This window comes from Sus scrofa, chromosome 4, assembly GCF_054392235.1.
Source record: "Sus scrofa isolate SSC_HxYL_T2T_F1_AM1 chromosome 4, Sscrofa_HxYL_maternal_Yorkshire_Landrace_v2.0, whole genome shotgun sequence".
Taxonomy (NCBI): Eukaryota; Metazoa; Chordata; class Mammalia; order Artiodactyla; family Suidae; genus Sus; species Sus scrofa.
Genome location: NC_139386.1, coordinates 54,523,326 through 54,545,794, shown reverse-complemented (window position 1 = coordinate 54,545,794; position 22,469 = coordinate 54,523,326). Strand labels below are relative to the sequence as shown.

Genomic DNA, 22,469 nt, shown 5'->3' with positions numbered 1-22,469 from the left:
CAAGCAAGTCACTTAAACAGCCCAGATTCAGGGGAAGGGATATTTGAATCTACCTTTGAATAGGAGGGGCAGCAAAGAATGTGAGGCAACCTTTAAATTAGTGATTTGTGAGAAATATCATAGACATCAAAGGATATGGGAGAGACTGTTACAGTTAAGAACTAGTCATTTTTTTAATGATGGAAAAATAGAGCATATATATCTCTATGTATATAGTATAAAGTATATATCTCTGTGTGTGTGTATATATATACATATATATCTCTATGTAGATACATATATATCTCTATGTAGATATATACATATATATCTCTATGTATATAGTATAAAGTATATATCTCTATATATAGAGTATAAAGTATATATCTCTTCTCTTCTTTTCTACACATATCCTATTATATTATTGAACATACAATCTATGGCAGAGACAGAGGAGAGCTAAATTCTATCTTAAAAGGGAAATTACTCTTGGGTGTAATAGGTTATCTAGAAATTTAGTATTGAAGAAAACCAAGTATGCTCAGAAATATACTTGATAAAGATTCTTAACTTAAGCAATAGCATATGGAAAGACCAGTTATTATAGCCCAAATAGGAAGAAAATCAGGAATCAGGACAAAAAAAAAAAAAGAATATGATAAAGGTTAGGGCAGAACATATAAGATTCACTTAGCTATATTTGGTGAAGGGTTTCCTGGAGTCCAGAGCGAAGTAGGAATTAAGTTAGTATTACAACCACATTGTATATATATTGTAATTTTTGTGCATAATTAGGTAAACTATTTGGAAAATTCATATGGTGCTCTGATAACCTTGTCTGAATCAGCATTTCCACTGAATGGTTAAAGATGTCCTGCATATACAGAACATTGCCAGACAGGGTTATAGAGAAGCATTTGGATTTAGTGGATTCTAGCTACCTATTCTAGTTTTCAGGTTAGACATAGAAAAGTAGCATTTTTTTTTTTTAACAGAATCCTGCCATAGTAAGGCTTTTATGTCTTGTCTGGGTGTGCCATATAAACATCTGTATTTTAGGTGACTGTGTCTCTTTGAACAAGGATGGTCTTTTTCTTGGGAAAATAGATTACAATTTTCAGATCTTCAAATAGTAAGACCTTAAGGTTTACAAAGAAAGAATCAAACTGAAGTTAAAGTCAATATTAAAATAAAAACAGATCTAGAAAGAAATCACTTGTTTTGAAATTCTAACCTTGAAGGACATGAGGTTTTTTTGTTTGTTGTTTTACCTGGTGGATATACGAACACACAAATAATTAGCTCTGTGGTAGGGTTTGAAACCACTGTGCCAAGAGAATAAAAATATTACTACTCTGCGATTTTTTTCTAGCAGGCTTCCTAGGCCTTACAAATATTATAGTGAACTTGATGTCAAAGAAAACCACCTTGAAGAACTATGGAATTAATTTTATGGATTGCATTTTAACTTTTCAATTCCAATTTAGAATATCCAGTCACCTGATTTCATCTGATCACAGGTCCTGGAACTGCGGGTCTCTTTGAATTAAGGAAAGTTATTGACCCCAATACAACCCATGAGAGGGAGGGGGACCTGATTCTATACCTAAGAGGACAACTCCATTACAAGCATTCGGATTGCTTTTCCCTACAAAGTCACTCTAGTGTTAACAGGAACAAACATATGAATTACTTTTTATCTTTTTCTTATTTACAGATGTTAAAAATTCTAATTACATGTAAAATGTAGGCATCGATTTTCCAAATATGAAGGGTTAGCTTTGAACTATTTTTTCATAATGAAATAGTCTGCTATATTAATTGGAAGTTTTCTGCCCTGATGCTTTGAGGTTTATTTTGGGATTCTGTTCTCAGTCATGTCTTACACCCAGACATGCACAACCAAAGGTAAGATTTGTAATTTAATTAGATGGCATCTTATTGATCTTCTAGGATTAACTTAATTAGTCAAGTGTGTCCACCTCTAATATTTACACCCCAGGCAGACAGATCTTTTCAAGGAGATTCTGTCTGGCTGATTTAATACATGAGCTATCTAACAGGCTGTATATATACAGCCCCAAGTTAAAGCACTAAGGCAGAATTTGACATAACACCATAGAACACATTTAGTGTGAAAACAGAAATTCCTCCTCTATGAAACAAACATGACATGAAACTTTTTCTACAGTGTTTTGTTTTGAAATATTTCAAACAAACAGAAAAATTGAAAGAAAGAATTTTACAGTGAACACATATATCTACAACCTGGATTCCAGTACGGACCTTTTACTCTACCTGCTTTGTCCATGGTACTCCATTTTCCTTCCATCAATCCATCTTATTTTTTGGATGCATTTCAAAGTAATTTGCAGACAGTAGACACTTCCGCCTAAATACAGTGCCTCAGACTACACACACATACACACACACACAGTGGGGTTCAATATTTGTATAAGCGTTATTTTAAAATTTTGAACAGGAATTCCTGTTGTGGCTCAGCAGTAATGAACCCAACTAGTATCCATGAGGAAGTTGGCCTCTCTTGATCCCTGGCCTCACTCAGTGGATTAAGGATCCGGCATTTCGGTGAGCTGTGGTGAGGGTCACAGATGTGGCTCAGCTCCTGTGTTGCTGTAGCTGTGGTGTAGGCTGACGGCTGCAGCTCTAATTTGACCCCTAGTCTGGGAACTTGCAGGTGCGGACCTAAAAAGCAAAAGAAAAAAAAAAAAGAGAGAGAAAAGAAAAAAATTTTTGAACATACATTGAAAGCACAAATCTTAAGTTTTGTGATGAATTTTAATGAATTCATACACTTGTGTACCCTAGAACCCCATCAAGACATGAAATATTTCCATCTATGTTTTCTCATTCCTTTTCCCAATCTCTGCCCCTAGAGCCAAATACTGTACTAATTTTTTCTATCTTTTGCCTGCTTTAGAATTTCACATAAACGTGCAGTTTTGTGTAAGATATCTTCCACTTAGAATCATGTTTTTGAGGTTTAGCCATATTGTTGTGGGTATCAGTAATTTGCTCCTTTTTGTTGCTGAACAGTATTGCATGAATATAGCAGTGTATGTTTATCTGTTCTCCTATTAGGCAGTCTCAAGTTTTTGGCTCTTATGAATAGATATTCTATGAATATACTTATATAGGTTTTTTACAGACATATATTTTTATTTCTTTTGGGTGAATTTTTTTTTTTGGCTTTTTAGGGCTGCACCTATGGCATATGGAAGTTCCCAGGCTAGGGGTCGAATAGGAGCTGCAGCTACAGGCCACAGCCATAGCCATAGCATCGAGGGACCTGAGCCACATCTGTGACCTACACCACAGCTCACGGCAACATTGGATCATTAGCTCCCTGAGAGAGGCCAGGGTTCAAACTTGCATCCTCCTGGATATGAGTCAGTGTCATTTTCTCTGAGCCACAACAGGAACTCTTGAGTGATGTTTTTTTGTTTTTACAGTAGGTGTTATTTTTAGTTGTAAAAGAAACTGTCAGATTTTATTATACTTCCTACAATGTATGAGAGTTCCAGTTCTTTCATATTCTTACCCTAACACTTGGTATTGTCAATCTTTTAAAATTTAGCCATTGTGGGAGTTCCCTTTGTGGCTCTGCAGGTTAAGAACCCGATTAGTATCCATGAGGATGCCAGTTTGATCCCTGGCCTTGTTCAGTGGATTAGAGGATCAGGTGTTGCAGTGAGCTGTGGTGCAGGTCACAGATGTGGCTTGGATCCCATGTTGCTATGGCTGTGGTGTAGGCTGGCAGCGGCAGTTCTGACTAAATCTCTAGCCCAGGAACTTCTATATGCCACAAGAGGGGCCCTAAAAAAAATTTAGCCCTTGTGGTGGATGTGGAGTGGGACATGCAACTTTTAAAAGTACCCAATTCAATACTGGACCTTTTAACCGCTCTAATCCATCCTGGTTCTAGGTTTCTCTAAATTTATCACTCACTTGGAGAATGGTCTCATTGGAAGATAAATTCCTCAAAGATAGGTATCGCATGATAGAGGCTTAATAATATTTGCTAAATAATCTGAAAGAATAAGTGAATGGTTATGCATACCCTGACTTGAGAACATAGGAAGGCTGTATCTGTGAGCACATCTGTGTAATTCCCTTCCAGAATCCTCCCTGTCATGTTGCCAGCTGCCTTCATCTCCTTCTGGTCCACTGAATGCCGGTCTGTGGTTCTGGTATATTTTTGTTACATTTAAAGACTAAGTGTCTAGTGTAAAGACTGCTCTTTTTATTTGTTTGTTTTGTCAGTGTCTGAACTGAAATATTAGGGAACACTGAGTTAATGCCATGATCTACCCAGGTCTCATCTTCTTTATGCATAAAATAAAGGGAACAAATTATCTTAAATTTCCCTAGCTCTAAGGTATGGAAAATCTGATTCCTTTTTCACCCCACGTGAAGTCATGATTCCCATGATAAACTTGCTTGCTTTTTCACTCTTTCTTTTGATGATCTAAGTTTTAGGAATTGAGGCTAGGGATTTGCTAAGAAGTTTGTGCATATTGGGAAATTTATGTTAGAAAATAAATAAATTGGGGTATATATAGATGAGGGGACATTGGGAACTTTTCTGGGTACCAAATAACTTTAACTGCTTATGTTTTCCTTTTGAGTAAAGTAAGTCTTTTCCTGCTTTGTCAAATTTCATGGTCAAATGAAGAATGCCATCTACTTAGGATAAATGAAAATGACTTCTTGTCCTTTATTGAAATGAACACATGATGTTGTTCTGATGAGGATTAATGGAATAGTAATAAACGACATTTATTTTAAGTGTTCACTATGCTCCACTTATGTCTCACAGCTGCTGCATAATTCAAACCAGGACAAAGTTTACAAGTCCAATGACCTCGCAAGCCACCTTTGTTTTATAGGTCATCAGAAACCACTGCAAGGGTCAACTAAAAAAATGCTTAAAGCTTATAAGGTCAAAGGGTAATGCGATGTGACAGAAGGATATCTACATTTAAGAAAATGTAAATATACTAATAATTGCCAATTGCACATTATCTTAAAACACATACATACATATTTGCTTTAAAGGCATTTTCTTTCTTTTTTTAAAATTCTATTTAAAATTCTATTTTATGGCTACATCCATAGCATATGGAAATGCCTCAGGCCAAGGACTGAATCCAAGCCACAGCTGCAACCTATGCCACAGCTGTGGCAACGCTGGATGCTTTAACCTACTGGGTGGGGCGGGGGATTGAACGTATGCTTCTGCAGCAACCTGAGCTACTGCAGTCAAATTCTTAACTGAGGGTGCCATAGCAGGAACTCCTAAAGGAATTTCCGTTGTAAGAACATGCCTCTGACAGTTGGTAACAGGATTACTGGAGCTTTGATTTTGAATGAGAATGCTCCTATCAAAAGGAGAAGAGAATATGGGTTGTATGATACCAATGCTGTGAAATGTACTGAAACTTGCTTTTTGAACTAGAAAATGACCTCTTTTTGTAATCATTCCATGTGTGATTAAGAAGGATGAGTCCCTCTTTTTCCAAAGAGAAAATGCAGATGGCCTACAGACGCATGAAAAGATAACACTGATAATCATCAGGGAAATGCAAATCAAAGCCACAATGAGATATCACCTCACACCTGTCAGAGGATGTGGAAAAAAGGGAGCCCTTGTACACTGATCATGGGAAGTAAATTGGTGCAGTTGCTGTGAAAAATAGTACAGAGGTTTCTCAAAAAACTAAAAATAGCAATTCACAGTATCTGTAAGGATGTGGGTTTGATCCCTGGCCTTGCTCAGTAGGTAAACAAACCTGGGCATATATCCAAAAAACCCCCCAAAATGTGAATTTGAAAAGATACATGCACCCCAATGTTTATAGCAGTTTCACATACAATTTCCAAGATATGGAAGCAACCTAAGTGTCTATTAAGAGATGGATGGATAGGAGTTCCCGTCGTGGCGCAGTGGTTAATGAGTCCGACTAGGAACAATGAGGTTGCGGGTTCGGTCCCTGCCCTTGCTCAGTGGGGTTAATGATCTGGCGTCGCCTTGAGCTGTGGTGTAGGTTGCAGACGTGGCTCGGATCCCGCGTTGCTGTGGCTCTGGCGTAGGCCGGTGGCTACAGCTCCGATTGGACCCCTAGCCTGGGAACCTCCATACGCCGCGGGAGTGGCTCAAGAAATAGCAAAAAGACAAAAAAAAAAAACAAAAAAACAAAAAAAAAAAAGATGGATGGATAAAGATGATGTGCTATATATACAATGGAATAATAGCCATAAGAAGAATACAATCCTGCCATTCGCAATATTTGGATTGACTTGGAGGGTAATATGCTAAGTGAAGTAAGTCAGACAAAGATAAATACTGTATGATATCACTTATATGTGGAATCTAAAATATACAACAAACTAGTGAATATAACAAAAAAGAAGCAAACTCACAGGTAGAGAGATCAAACTAGTGGTTACCAGTGGGGAGAGGGAAGAGAAGAGAGACAATATAGGGGTAGGGGATTAAGAGGTTCAAACTATTAGCTATAAAATAAACTACAAGGATGGGGTTCCTGTTATAGCTCAATGGGTTAAAAATCTGACACAGTATCTGTAAGGATGTGGGTTTGATCCCTGGCCTTGCTCAGTAGGTAAACAAACCAATATTGCTGCAAGCTGTGGCAGAGTTTGCAGATGTGTCTAAGATATTGCAATTCAACCCATTATCTGGGAACTTCCATATGCCGCAGGTGTGGTGCTAAAAAGAAAAAAAAACCTACAAGGATGTACTGTACAACATGGGGAATATAGACAATATTTTACAATTACAATAAGTGGAACATAACCTTTAAAAATTGCGACTCACTATATTGCACATACGTCACTTAATATTGTACAACGACTCTAATTAACATTTTTTTTTAAGTGACTGGTCTCTAATTCTTGGGTACAAGATTTCATTTGTATCTATTAAATCAAGCTTGTTAATTGGGTTCTCAAATCTTTTATAACTTTAATAATTGTCTTTGGTTGCCAGATCATTCAATAGCTGTGTGTTCATGTCTCATATTTTGATGGTGTCTTTGCCAGTTTATCTTCTAATAATGTTGGCTTTATGAGTATTTTTGATTCATCATAAGTATTTTATTAGGTGCATACATATTTAGAATTGGGAAATTCAATGGTAAATTAAAACTTTTACCATTTTCACTAAAATAACTTTTGTTTTAAAGTCTATTTTGAATAATTTTATTTAGCAATCTCTTTTAGTTGCTGAACTTAGTTGATATTAACTTACTCTTCCTATTGACATATTTTCAGTTGTTTCTACCATCTTATCACTTTTTTTTTTCTTCTGCTAATTGTTAGCCTCTCTGTTTATTTTCTTTAGTGATTATCTTACCATTCTACTCCAGCTTCAGTACACACTTTTGTTTTTTAGACTTTGGAGATCCTTTTTACTTTCTAGAGAATTTAACAATTATTAAAAACTGTTGTAATTATACTTTATCTAGAAATTTATCTTATAACAACCAATTACAATAAAAAAATAGAACAAAAACATACATTTTCCTGTATTTCAGTGAAAGACACTTTGGATATCTGGTCTACACTATAGCTGGAATTAGAACTCCAAAATATTAGGACACAGTAGCTTAAGTTTGAAGCTGAGGTTTCTTTTTTTTGTAATACAGATTTGGTCATTCCTTCCTTTTATCTTTTTTCTCTCTCTCTTCCTTTTTGCCTTCTTTAAATATCTAACATATACTGAGTGTTAATTATATAATTAACAGTATTATAGGCATTGAGAATAAGATATATGCGCTAGAAATGCTGAAGACTGGCATCCAGACTGCTGAAAAGAGAAATGGCTCCATTTTTTAAAATGGATAGCAACTATATATTATTTTGCTAATTTAATAAAAACGGTTATTAGACTCATGCATCTAAGGATGTTGAATTATACACTTCTAGGCCATATTTTAAATAGTTGGTATCTTATTCAGTTTTTTATATAGTTAATTATATTAAACAAAATACATACTTAGGTTAATTCACATTCTAAAGGGCATTACTTATAGATTTGGTTATAAACATTCGTGCTTGTGTGTGTGTGTGTGTGTGTGTGTATTTTCTTCTCAGTGAAGCTTTGGATTTTAAATTTTAAAAATCAGTTCTGGTTAAAAGTTCAAAAAATGTTCTTATAATCCCTCATTCACATCCTACTCACTCTAGCTAGTGTGTAATTATGTGAGGTATCTTCACTCTCTTTGCTCTATCCTATAATTGCTTTCCTTCCCAAGGCTTCTGTGAGTTGCCCTTCAAAGTCATGCTGGGACCTGCTATTTTTCAGTACGGATATTGCCTTATGATATGCTCAATGTCATTTCATTGGAGCAGAAAGTTAGTGGAATCTACTTTCCGCCAGGCCTTTGTAGCTACCAAAAAGAAATATCACTATTAAATAAGTCAGTTGCCATTATTGAGTCCTTATTCTACTGTATTAAAATTTTCAGATGATCTTTTTTATTCTGGGGGTACTTGCATATCTAATTGTCAAGTTTAGTTTATGATCCTTGTTACTCCATAAGTGTTTAATTGAGTTAGTGGTTATGGCTGACTCATAAACCCATAAAACCCTTCAGTGGTAAACTAATTAGCTGCTGCACCTGCCCTCCAAATAATTAACATCATTCATTACTAACAATCAGCATCAGGGTTATTATAACTTACCACTCAGCTGTCTAAAGCAGAGACTTTCAAACTTTTTTGATTATAATCCAGAGTAAGAAATGCATTTTCCTGGTCAACTCAGGAAACACACACACACACACACACACACACACACACACACACACCCTACAGGTACGACAGACTGATAATTTTTTTCTGTTCTCCTCTATTCTATCCATTTTCACTTAAAAACATACCGACCCCCTAAAGAGTTTTATTGCCTATTAATGGATTGTGATTTACAGTTTCAAAAACACTGGCTAAAAAAAACTCACACTGAAACAGAAAGTTAAGAAGAATTATAAGTGTTTCCTTTAAAATTTAAACTTACTTGTTTCCTTCACCATCATACACCCATCTAGTAGTTCCAATTCCTTCATAGTTTGAAGCCCAGTAATACATACAGGCATTAATGTGCAGAATAAATAGCAAGTATCCAGTTGTTCGAATGACTCTGTCAAGGAGAATAAATGCCAAGTAAGACTCATGTTGTTTCTGGAATACAGCCTATTTTAACATTTTCTTTTCCATAGTCCCCACTGAATCTCCCTGCTTTAAATTTGTGAGCTGTTAATTCTCATTAGTACAGTGTAAAATGATGGTGCCATCACATGTTTTCTGATTGCCGTGTCTTCACTGAGACTGACAGAGTGGAGGAAAAAAAAAATTCTTTCTTTTCACAGATTGTATGAGTCAACACCCTGAAAGACATGCCTCTAGGGTCACCTCTCCACTTCGAGTCTCATAAAATGCACCACGCTGATTTCACTGGATATCTCTGAAAAGCTCATGGGATTTTATGTTATGATTGACTGACTATAGAGGTCTCTGGGCAAGTTAAGTTCTGAGCAGCAAATGAATGAAAATTCAGATTAGAACGAATTTGTCATGAGAGAGATGTAAAGTCAACTTGTGAACAAGCATGTTTGTCTGTCCTTGTTCTCACTGAAGCAGGTAATATGTCCTCTTTTTTTTTGGTCCTGTAGTCTTCTAAAATCTAATATAATTTTCATCTCACTTCAAAACGTTCAAATCTGTTTTAGAACAAAGCCCAGTATTTTACAGAGCCCCCAAATCTGACATTATTCCCTTCTCTTTTTCAGAGGGTCATATTCTTCATAAATCCTGACTAATATGTTATACCATTGCTCTCTCTCCCACCCCCAAAGTTCACTGAGTTATGTTACCTGTAGATATATGCCTTGTTCATTGTAGACTCTAGGTGATGATTAAACTCAAAAAATGAAGTGTACTATGAGAAAAGAAGAAAAAGAAATCCAAAAGTACACCAGTTTTAAGTACATCTACATAAATAAAACAATAAAAAATAGATTTTGTTACTGAAAATAATTCTATCCATATTTAAAAAAAAATTAAGGTCTGTTTAAAGGTATTTTCCTCTGCGCAGTGCATTTTAGCAAAGTGCCAAACTTCCATAGCTTCTTGCTTTATTTTATTTCTATCCTCTGGTTATCATCTTGTTTGTAATGCTTATTGAAAATCAAGCTTAAAAAGATTTTTTTCCTTTTTTTGTTTTTAAAGCATATAATAGAACTTGATTCCACAATAATTAAAATCATATCCTACCAAAACATAAATAAAATAGGAATGGAATAATATAATACATTGAAGTCATAAATAGGTGTTAAGCCCTGTTGCTCATCACTACCATTATACTTAAGCAAATTGCATTAAATATATAGTTATTTCAAATAAAATTTAAAGTTCAGTAAATATTAGCATTGGTTACCTATTCTTGACATTGTTCACAGATGCAGTGAGTTTATATGCATTTAATCCAAAGAGAATTGTTATTTGCCTCAAGTTTTTTTTCTTTATATTACCTCTATCTGAACCCATCCATATTCCTTCCCTACACACCCTCCTACTTACCACCTCTTCTTTTTAACCTACATGCAAGAGCAAGAGCATGGAATCCAGAGACAAACACCAATCTCATCTTTGCTATCTACTAGCCTTGCAACCTTGGAAAAGTCTTTTGTTTCCATACTTTGGATTCCTCATCTGTAAAATGGGGGCAATAAGAACGTGTTTCCTAGAGGAGTTGCATGCATGCATGAGTTAATGCATTTAATTATATAATGTACTTAGACTCATTGGCTCTCACAGATAGATTATTTAGCTCAAAATTTCATCCAATGTAGATATGACTGTAATAGAACATTTAGTATTAGAAAATATCTATAATAGCAATCATTATTCGAGTAGAAATATACACGAATGAATTGTTTTTCTAGAATTCCTGAGTAGGAAACATCCATTAAACATTCAAATTAAGATAATTTCAACCCCCCCCCCTTTTTCGTGGTTGCATCTTATGACATATTGAAGTTCCCAGGCCAGGGATTGAATCCCAGCCATAGCTGTGGCAATGTCAGATCCTCAACCTACTGTGCCACAGTGGGAACTCCCAGTTTGTGGTAACTTGTTTATCGTATGCTCTTAATAAAGGTTTGCACCAAAGGTACATTTTAAAATTTAGCTTAGGAGTTCCTGTCATGGTTCAGCGGAAACAAATCTGACCAATATTCATGAGGATGCCTATTAGATCCCTGGCCTTGCTCAGTGGGTTAAGGATCTGGCTAGTGTAAGTCACAGACGTAGCTTGGATCTGGCCTTGCTGTGGCTATGGTGTAGGCTGGCTGCTACAGCTCCAATTTGACCCCTAGATTGGAAACTTCCATATGCCGTGGTGTGGCCCAAAAAAGCCAAAAAAAAAAAAAGGTAAAAAATAAAAATAAAATTTAGCTTATTCACTGTAGAGAAAATTTATAATTTTAACCTGTTATGTCATGTATAATTTAGAGACAAATAAGTATTTTTCCTGGGGAATCATGCATTAACATTATACACATGTGGAAATGACTGGACTATGGGGCTATGAAGAGAAGACTGATGTTGGCTTTCAAGATCTACATTCCAAAAAAAAAAAAAAAAACCTTCTGAGCATAGTGAGCTCTGTAGGGATATAGAGATGGAGGATGAAGAGTTAGCATTTTATAAATTTTTATTATAATGCCAGATAAACACTCTAATCCATAAGAACCTGAGTCTCTCTCAAAGTTGGTTGTCTCTGAGCAGTGGCTTCTTGAACTGGAAATTTGATGCTAAACAGCCAACTCACTAAGCTGCTTAGAATGTTAAGTGCTGCTCAATCTAAACCCACATTCTGTGGTGAAATCAGAAATCTCTAGAGTTGTCTTTAATGTATGAGAATATAGAGTAAAGTCCCTCTTGACTTGGAAAAATCTTGAGCGTGGAAGGAAAGTCCTTCTGGTCTGGAGTTATTTGCCCACTGAATATGGTAAAGCATTAGGAATCAGAAAATTATGTGATAGAATCCAGATACTGCCACTCGCCAGCAGCGTGTCTAGACAGATTTTTTTTTTTAACCTGCTAATTCTCATTTTCCTCATCTCTAAAATGAGGCTGTTTGGAGGAATAAATGAAATAATGGATATAAAGTTTAACAAAGTATGTAGCCCTGAGATGATATAACCTGGAGATGTGGTTGGATTCTGACCTAGAGATGTGGGTGGATCCTGAGGGTAAAGACCCACCCACATTTCTAGGTTATGTCATCTTGTCTTCCTGAGACAACCACCTAAATTGACAAAATCTTTGGTATTCCCTTAAATAACCATCTAAAATTGACAAAATCTTTGGTATTCCCTTAAAGAAGGCTGTCTAGTATTAAAGACAATATAAAATTGAGTATTAAAGACAATATAAAATTTCACATCCTGACTCTCCTCAGATTCATTTTAGGTACATGATAAAGCTACGAGTTATAAAATATTTATGTCTTAGAATCTTTTTTGAATAGATAATACATTCTTATAGTTCAAAAACAACAGTTCAAAGTCTTTTCTCCTATTCCTGCCCCTATCCATTTGATTGTCCCTCCAGCCTCCCATCCCACTTCGGTTAACCATTTTTATTAGATTTTTTTGGTAGTATTCCACTGCTTATGCAATACAGAGAAGTAGAATACTTTTCCCTTTTTGTTACAAAAATTAGTATTGTTCTATAAACTGTTTTGTAACTAGCTTTAAAAAAATATTTCATACTTTTTCTTTATTAGTATATGTTATATTCTGAGTGATCAGTAATTTAAAAAATATATATTTTTTTATGGTTGCACTCTCAGCATATGGAAGTTCCTGGGCAAGGGACTGAATCCAAGCCATAGCTATGACCTATGCCACAGCTGTGCCAATGCAGGATCATTTAACCCATTGTGCAGGGCCCTGCATTGAGCCCTTGCCTCCTCAGCAACTTGAGCTGCTGCAGTGGGATTCTTAACCCACTTCACACAGTGGGAACACCCCAGTTTTTTTTTTTTTTTTAAACTTAGAAGTTTAACTTGGAGGTCTTTATCAATTCATAGAAAACTTTTTATTTTTGCATTACAAAGTATTTTGTTGTATAGATGTACTGCAATCTCTTTAAATGTCCCTCTTGATGAACATTTGAATTGTATCAAAGTATGTAAATAGGTTTATTATGCAAAAATGTGTTTATATTGAATTTTATTTTATCTCATTTTATTTTTTATCTTTTTAGGACCGCACCCACAGCATAGGGAAGTTCCCAGGCTAGGTGCTGAACTGTAGCTACAGCCACCGGCCTACACCCCAGCCACAGCAATGCAGGATCCGAACCATGTCTGTGACCAATACCACAGCTCAAGGCAATGCTGGATACTTAACTCACTGAACAAGGACGGGGACTGAACCCACATCCTCATGGATACTCGTCAGGTTCATTGCCACTGAGCCTGATGGGAACTTCTATAACTATAGAATTTTGGATAATTAACTTAGAGGTCATCTACTCTAATACTCTCCTTTTTACAGCCAATATTCCAGGCATTCACTGACTATGTAATAAAAAAAGAACAAATGGAAAATAATAGAATTATAAAATATTCATTTGTAATTATAGTTGTATTTAGAAATACAAAAGCATTCCTATCTTAAGTTATAAAAATACCTGTTATGAGATGTAGAATCAAAACAAGCAGGAGCAACTTTTACCAGTAGAAGCAATAATGTTTTTCCTTCATTCAGTTTTTAAAATTTATAGCATTGACGAGGGCAGAAAAATGGAGGACAGTTTGGGAAAAATTAAGAATGTAATACTTCAAGATTTCCATTATTATAAGAAGACAATTAAATATAGCTATCTTACCTTTAACATCCTATTTATCCTAAATATTGGTTTAAATCCAAAAAAGAGGTAGAAAACATCAAATGGCATTATTGATGCGACATCCAACTGTTGGAAGAACACATTCACAATTATGTTGTGTTTACATGCTTTTTTGAACATGAATTGATTTATACCAATGTATGTAAAAGCTGACCAGTCATCATGAATTATTTGTTGTTTAATACGAAATTGCTTTTAGTTAGATGTGCATGGTGTTCTTGAAAAGTGTATTAATACCATGAAAACAAGAACACTATCTCGTAGCCTACTTCCAATGAATTTCCTTTCCAACGTCATACAACTGATCTTGCCTTAGGCACTTCATTTTCTGGGATTTTTTGAGCTGTCACATGTATTTCAGAGATGGCAAGGTCGCTAATGTTAAAATATATTTTAATAGTGTTTTAAGCATGGAACTCTTGGGCTGAAAATTGAGCTTATTCTTGATTTTATTTGAAACTACTGGACATTCATTGTAATGATATATATTTATATTTTAGCCAATTCTTCAATGTTCAGGGTTGATTATATTGTTGGTGGTTCATCTAGAGTCCTCAGTTCTTTCTACTGCTGTCTACTTTAGATCACGTTGCTAGCAATAAACTGCTGTGAACATATCTATCAGAGACTGTGCAGGCTAAGAGAGAGGAAAGAAATCAGTCCCATTTACAATTAATCAATAGGTCTAATGGTAGAAGATATTGGAAGTACTATTAGAGCTAAAGATACATATTTTTAATTTGTCATCTATTTAAATTACTCTGGCTTTCTATTACCCTAGTAATTGTGAAATGATGACATCACACTTGCATACTTTTCTGACTGTAGTGATAACAATAAAAATTGTTTTATGAAAGATCATTATTCATTTCCATTAATTTTTATCTCATCTTGAAAAATAGGGTGCATTAAAAAACATTTAATTTATTGAAGACAATTAAGAGCAGTTAAGACTTTTCTGTAAGACTATACATATAAAATAGAAAGTTGAGGCAATTAATTGTGTATTAGAACTTCAAAGCTTAGTTCTGTTTAAAAGAAATGGGACTTTCAGTTTGAATAAACCACATTGGATATTATAAAAAAATTACTTACTAAAAGTATTGACTAAAAATTGCATAATATAATCTAACCTCATCGATGTTATCCTACAGATATTGAGCCTCATAACAAATTGAGAGGTGTACAGAGCAGTTACTAAAATAATGTCTTATAAATAAGCAAGCAGGGGCATGGAACTGTTGACTTGCCTGGTGCTATTTCAGCATCCAACTGCTTGACTGTGCATCTGGCTTTTCTATGCAGTTATTAATTGTGTTTGATATTAATCCACTAGGGTGGATTTGTCTAGATAGAGAGGATTTATTTCTTATTGAATTATACAAAATTGAATTAAGCATTGACTAACACTGTACTCTGTGCAAGGAACTTTGCAAAGCGTGTTGGGTTGAAATAAGAGTAAGACATTGTTTCTGTGCTCAAGAAATCAACAATATAATGGTGGAATAACCAAGCACAAAAACAACTATAATACAATGCTATAAGAATTGCGGGATGCACTAAGGAAATTCAAAAGGAGAAATGACTGTAATTAAATAGATGTAAAAGTTTACATTTATAAACTGAAATTAAATATACGAGTTAATTTGCTCTTATTCAAATTCAAGAAAGTGATTAAGCATTTGGAATAAGCTTTGTTGCACTTATAAAACAATTAATCCTCTTTGTAGTGTTCATCAAATTATTTTAGATCTTTTATGAATATGTCTAAGAAAGTGGCAATATTTTACAAAGAAAATTGGTTGGTGATAAAAACAAAATGAAAGAAATTTTAATCACCATAGATAGCCAATAGAGACAATTTGGTACGTAACCCAGATTTGTACTTTTAACAAAATCTGGAGCCACTAATTAAGTGTTGTCCTTGAAATTGGAGGTTGGAGGTCACTCAAACAGATTGGGTAACCTTGGATAACGCTCCAAATTTCGGTCTAATTCTCAGGGTTAGGAGGAAAAATAAGAGATAATAAAGTACTTTGTAAATAATTATGGGTGAGAAAAACCATATATCGATGGAAAAATATTATACAGTTATGTGAGAGAAGAAAGTTGATATGTTATCTAAATAATTGCTTCTTTTTTTTATTTTGCTTATACCAACAAGAAAGAAATAGGAGTAGAAATAATTTTGTGGACTTCTACATCATCATGCTACATGAATTAGAGTCTAGAATTCTGTATGGACAAGACAAAGTACACTCCATACTCATCTACTGATGTGAGTGTGTGTGTGTGTGTGTGTGTGTGTGTGTGTGTGTTTATCTTTCTAGGGCTGCACCCGTGGCATATGGAGGTTCCCAGACTAGGGGTTAAATTGGAGCTGTAGCTGCTGGCCTATACCACAGCCATAGCAACATGGGATCCAAGGAGTGTCTGCAACCTACATCAGCAGCTCACAGCAACGCCAGATCCTTAACCCAATGAGTGGAGCCAGGGATCGAACCCGTATCCTCATGGATGCTAGTTGAGTTCATTAACTGCTGAGCCATGATGGGAACTCCTATTGATGTTTAAATAGGAATATAAATGTGGGCACTAAGATTTTGTTCTGCCTAATAAAGACTCACATGTTGAATTATCTATGTTGAATTACACATTTGCATATCTAAAGAAGTATATCATGTAATTTTGAGAAGCAAAAACTTTGCCTAGTAAAACTTTGTCTATATAAATTTTGTTACAAAGGCTACAATTTTGAAAGTAGATTATTATTTTTTTCGGTACAAATTTACAGGTGGGACTTAGAGTCAAAATGGTATTGGATTACCTGAACAATTTCAGAATTGTAGGTCACCTACCTGAAATTTTCTAGAACTTCTGTAGTGTCTCTTCAGTTCATTTGACTCCACCTGAAATATGTTATATTTATATTTCATATTAATTTTAGCCAATTTCATTAATCATTTTCTCACTTAAAATATTTATAGCTCCTTCTTTCTATTAGTTCCTCCCAACATTAGCCTATAAATATGCTCTTTCTTCCCATATCTTAAATCATAAAATCTTCCATGGCTTTGTTTCCTTTTTATCATTGCTCTATTGTTTGTCATACTCAAGCTTCTCAAGAAAGTTGCCTACCTTGCTTTGCTCCACCTCCTTCCCTCATATTTATTCCTCAATTCATGAAAATTTGGTGGCAATTTGACTTTTGCTCACTTCCCTTCTTCCATCAAGGCTATCAGTGTGAAAGCCAACAATGTCCTCCTAATGATCACACCCAGGAAGTCCTTTATAATTCTAACATTCTTTTATGGAACTCACCATGTTTTAAAATTACACATACATTTCTTGGTCCATTTATTTAAAATAAGTTTACTCCATGAAATGGCAATCTATCTCAGGACAGGTTTGATTTTGTTTAGCAACTAACTATACATAACTAGTGACTAGTATATATTAAAAGCCCAAAAATATTTGAGTGGATGAATAGATAAAGGAATGAAGAGATGAAAAAATTTTTTTTTGACGTATTTGACTTTGGAGAACGATTTGGTCCTTGAAACTATCTCTTTCCAAAAGATATGTAATGACATTCTTGCTTTACTTCTTCATTTCCAACTTTCCAGTGTTCTTGGATTCTAAGGCTAGCCATTAAAAAAATCTATATTTCCTAGGATTCAGCCTTCTCCTCTTTTCTCTTTCTATTAACTTCCTGGGAAATTTCATCCACTTTCACAGTTTCAAAATCACCATGTTGATACTACAAACCTCACCTCCCCTTAATATCACTTTTTGGAGCTATTAACCTGTATAGCAAATGCTTATTGTCTTCCTCACTTAGCAGTTCTACTCACCTCAAATGTAACCTGCAATGAAGCTGAATTCATCATCATTCTCCATTTCCCCTCAAGCCTAACCATGTTCCTCCTTCTGCTGAGAAGCCCAGGAACACCTTTGTCTCCACTGGATAGTAATCCTAGACAATTCACTCTCAGCCCTCATCTAATCAGCAACCAAGTTCTGCTGATTCTCCTTCCTAAAATTTTCTCATACCTATTTTCTCTTTTGGGCATTGGTTTCCTTGCCTTTTGTCTTAGCTTTCTTTGAATATTTCTACAATGGCAGCCAGATGATCTTGCTAGATTAGATCATTAATAATTCCTATTTATGTCAATTCCTATGATTCCAAATGACTTAAAGAAGAAAATCCAAGCTCCTTTTCATGCTACACATGGCTCTCCTTTTTCTGTTTCACTTACCTCTAGCAGCATCTCACACTTAGTCTGTTTAGCAGTGCATCAGTTTCTTACTTTGATATCTTTACCTATTCTGTTCCCAGAACTTGGGACGTATCTTTCACTTTTTTATGGGGACAAAGGTGTGCAGATAATTTAATTCATCCCTCAAAATTTGGACCAGGTGTTCCATCCTTTATACAATTTCCTCTGCATCACCCAGCCCCAAGGGCTTACCTTTTTTATGACTCATATCACAAAACCCAACGATTTCCCGTAAGAAGAAAAAAAAAAAAAAAAGGGAGTTCCCGTTGTGGCTCAGTGGTTAATGAATCTGACTAGCATCCATTAGGATGCAGGTTTGATCCCTGGCCTTGCTCAGTGGGTTAAGGATCTAGCGTTGCCATGAGCTGTGGTGTAGGTTGCAGATGTGGCTTGGATCCTGCGTTGCTATGGCTGTGGTGCAGGCCAGCAGCTCCACATTTGACCCTTATGGGAAACTTCATATGCTGTGGGTGCAGCCCCCCCCCCCCAAAAGACAACCCCCTCTCTCCCCAAAAAAACCCTCTTTGGTGCACTAAATTAATTTGGCATCATTAAGCCTTCTGAGGATCAGCATACTTACTGGTATCAATTAGGCATTTATTTATTTATTTTTGGCCATCCCTGTAGCCTGCAGAGGTTCTGGGGCCAAGGACTGAACCTGTGCTACAGCAGTAACCAGAGCCATAGGAGTGATAATTCTGGATTCTTAACCTGCTGAGCCACTAGGGAACTCCAGGCACTTTTTTTCCTTTTCTTCTTCTGCTTTTCTAGGGCCAAACCTGTGGCATATGGAAGTTCCCAGGCTAGGGGTCTAAGCAGAGCTACAGCGGCTGGCCTAGCCCCAGCCATAGCAACGCAGGATCCACGCTGAGTCTATGACCTACACCACAGCTCAGGGCAATGCCAGATTCTTAACCCACTGAGTGAGGCTGGGGATTGAACTGGCACCCTCATGGATACTACTCAGGATCATTACCTGCTGAGTCACAACGGAACTTCCAGGCACTTTTTTTTTTAACATGTAACCCTATTTAACTCTTTCTTTCTCTCTCTTAAAGGCTTACTTTAGAAAGGGTATGATAATTGCACTTAAGCATTTCTCCAACAGATAGTCTTTGAAGACTTTTTTTTTTTTTGTCTTTTTGCCATTTCTAGGGCCGCTCCCACGGCATATGGAGGTTCCCAGGCTAGGGGTCGAATCGGAGCTGTAGCCGCTGGCCTACGCCAGAGTCACAGCAACTTGGGGTCCGAGCCACGTCTGCAATCTACACCACAGCTCATGGCAACGCCGGGACCTTAACCCACTGATCAAGGCCAGGGATCGAACCCACAACCTCATGGTTCCTAGTTGGATTCGTTAACCACTGAACCACAATGGGAACTCCTGAAGACTCCTAACTAAAGTATTATTATATTTATTTATTGTTTATCTCTTCCTTTAAGCAATTCATAGAAATTCCAAAATTTCACAGAGATATAAATGTTTCAGGAATAATAATATTATATAAAACTACCATGTAGATTAAACAGTTATTCAAGGAAAGAAAGTGTTTGAACTAAGACTGCCATTCTTCACTCCTTCAAACATTTCCTAAGTATACCCTCTGAGTTCCAGGGAAAAATAGGGAAATGAATTGAACACTGCCCAAACTCTCAAGAAATTTATTACCAGGTAAGAAAGTGAGATATTAGTAGATGCAAACTATTACATTTAGAATGGATAAGCACCAAGGTCCTACTATATAGCACAGGGAATTATATTCACTCTCTTGGGATAGACCATGATGGAAGATTACATAAGCAAGGGTATATATATATATATAAAACTGGGTCACTTTGGTGTACAGCAGAAATTGGCACAACATTGTAAATCATCTATAATTTAATAAAAAAGTGAAACAAAGAAAGTGAGATATATATACAAATAGGAGACAAGAGATTAGTGTGTGGACATTCATTCATTTGATTCAGTCAGCAATTTACAGCACATCTTCTAGAAGCCAGACCCTGGGCTAGGTATTTACATTGTCTTACTTAGTCTTACAATAAGTTTATAAGGTGGATGGTACTAGTCCTATTTTATAGATGAAAAAGATAGTACTCAGTGAAAGGGTAAATTATTTTCCTAAAGCATTGCTATTAGTAAATATCAGGGGTGAAATTTGATGCTGGTATATTTGTTTCTATTACATTATTGTGAGCTTAATTGTTATTTAACAATATGGGGACCTGATGTATAGCACAGGGAACTCTACTCAATATTCTGATAAGCTATATGGGAAAAGAATTTGGAAAAGAATGGATATGTGTATATGTATGACTGAATTACTTTGTCGTGCAGCAGATTATCCCAACATTATAATCAACTATACTTCAATAAAACTTAAAAAAAAAAACCATGGAAGAATTAGTAAAGTGTGCACAGCACAGAGAAGGGAGTGGTTAATCTCCTCCAGATTTATAAATAGTAACCCCAGTTTATAAATAGTTACTAAAACACTATAATGGTGGGCCTGCGAGACATGGTCACTAGGCGGCCCTGAGTGTTTCCATGGACCCTTGTGATTGGTAGGCTTAGCAAAGTGCTGTGCATTTAAATCTCACATCTAAATAACCGCCACTGTCAATTCCGGCTCTCTTCGTGGTCTCTATAAAGGAAATTTTAGATAGATTTTTTTTTGTTGGTTCTTGAGTCAAATTCTGTTCTCTGTGCAGTACCATTTTTTGAAGAAAGATATTGCATATAAACACTATGGAAAACTTGTAAATCTTCCCAGTTCCCTTTATTGTGGCCTCCAGGACCTTAGTCTGGTATCTGTTTTCTCTCAAGCTCTTGGGGAATTAATATTTCTATCCTCCAGCCCTGGAATATCTGGCAACTAGGTATTTAATAAACATTTGTTGAATGAATGAATGAATGTTTTGTCCAACAAGGTCATATAGATAGCTAAATGTAGTGAGGTCTTCAGGTTGGGTACTCAACTTGAATAGTCCTCTTACCAAAATGTAATCAAGTTTCAAAGGCTAAAACTACCTACTCTAAATTAAAGAACCCATTAAATTACATTTTAACAAACAAAGCAATTAGTTCCTGCTCTGTATTTGCAGCTTGGGATAATGTATTTTAAATAGGGCCCACTGAGTGTGTTTTTATTGGTTATTTTTCTTGGTTTTAACACTCCATTGTGTGCAAAGGCCTTTTAGAAAATTGAAAATAAAAGTCTTTCTTTACTGATTTTGTCATTTTCCATTTGTCAAACATTGATTTTCTCCCCCTTTGTGCATCTAATGGAGGTCAAAATTAGCGCTCTTTTTTTTTGCGGGGGGGTGTTGTTTACTTATTTGCACATCATCATCATCATTCATCAAACTGCTAGTAAGCTCTGGGGATCATGCTGGTGAGTTAACTAATACTCTAAAATCTGCACAATGAGTATTTGAATAGATTTTTGCTATAGTTTTAGTTTTGCCTTTAGAATTTATTCCTAGAAAAGATTTCAAATACAGGAGACATTCCCTAACAAATAATATTTTTTTAAAGAAAAAAAAATAAGTCAAATGACTCCTTTCAGCTTTCTGATAATTTAAAATCATCTGGAGATTCAAAATAAAGTATTCAGAAATTTACCTCTATTCTTTAAAAGCATATATGAATTCAAGGTGCCATACAGTTGGATGCTATGCTCTTCCTACTGTGACCTTGGAGGATTTGTTCTGTGTGGCCCTCATTGGGGCTGTGACAAGGATATCACAGTGGCCATCAGTTGGAAAGGAAGCATCATTCTAGTTAGCTAGGGAAGGGCCTGTGGGCAGAGGTATAAGAGGCTATAAGATTTGGGTACAGTGCTTGTGGAAATATATTCTATTTCTGTATTAGATTGATTGGATTGGTTATGAAATTCCCTCAACAGGAAGAATAAATTCAGAAGATAATTTCTTCTAAGGGTAAGAATGTTTCTGAGATAGACTGCTGCATTTGATGATAAGGAATGGAGTGTGATGAATCTGGAAACTGAAGAGTGAAAAGAAGATAGGCACCAGACACAGTTCCAGGCACCTTACATACATCAAGTCAGTCAGTCTTCCCATCAGTACTATGAAGGTGCTATTGTTATTCCCATTTTTAAGATGAGGAAACTGAAGCACAAGGAGGAAACTGAAGCACAAGGAAATTCATGGTCCTCAGCACATGGTGAGTGGTCAATGGCTGTTGTGTTATTGTTATTATTATTGCAAGTATTATTATAC

General features: G+C 35.7%; 1 protein-coding gene across 3 annotated transcripts in view; it reads right to left on the bottom strand.

Moving 5' to 3' along the window:
* CNGB3 (cyclic nucleotide gated channel subunit beta 3) overlaps positions 1-22,469 on the bottom strand; it is a 150,430-nt gene that overhangs the window by 51,029 nt on the left and 76,932 nt on the right. For all 3 annotated transcript variants that reach the window (XM_085021127.1, XM_085021128.1, XM_003125585.7), the window contains exons 7-10: positions 16,800-16,850; positions 13,921-14,007; positions 9,894-9,958; positions 9,038-9,160 (exon numbers count right to left, since the gene is read on the bottom strand). In XM_085021127.1, coding sequence (XP_084877253.1) covers positions 9,038-9,160; positions 9,894-9,958; positions 13,921-14,007; positions 16,800-16,850 — 326 coding nt within the window. The remainder of the gene's footprint in view (positions 1-9,037; positions 9,161-9,893; positions 9,959-13,920; positions 14,008-16,799; positions 16,851-22,469) is intronic.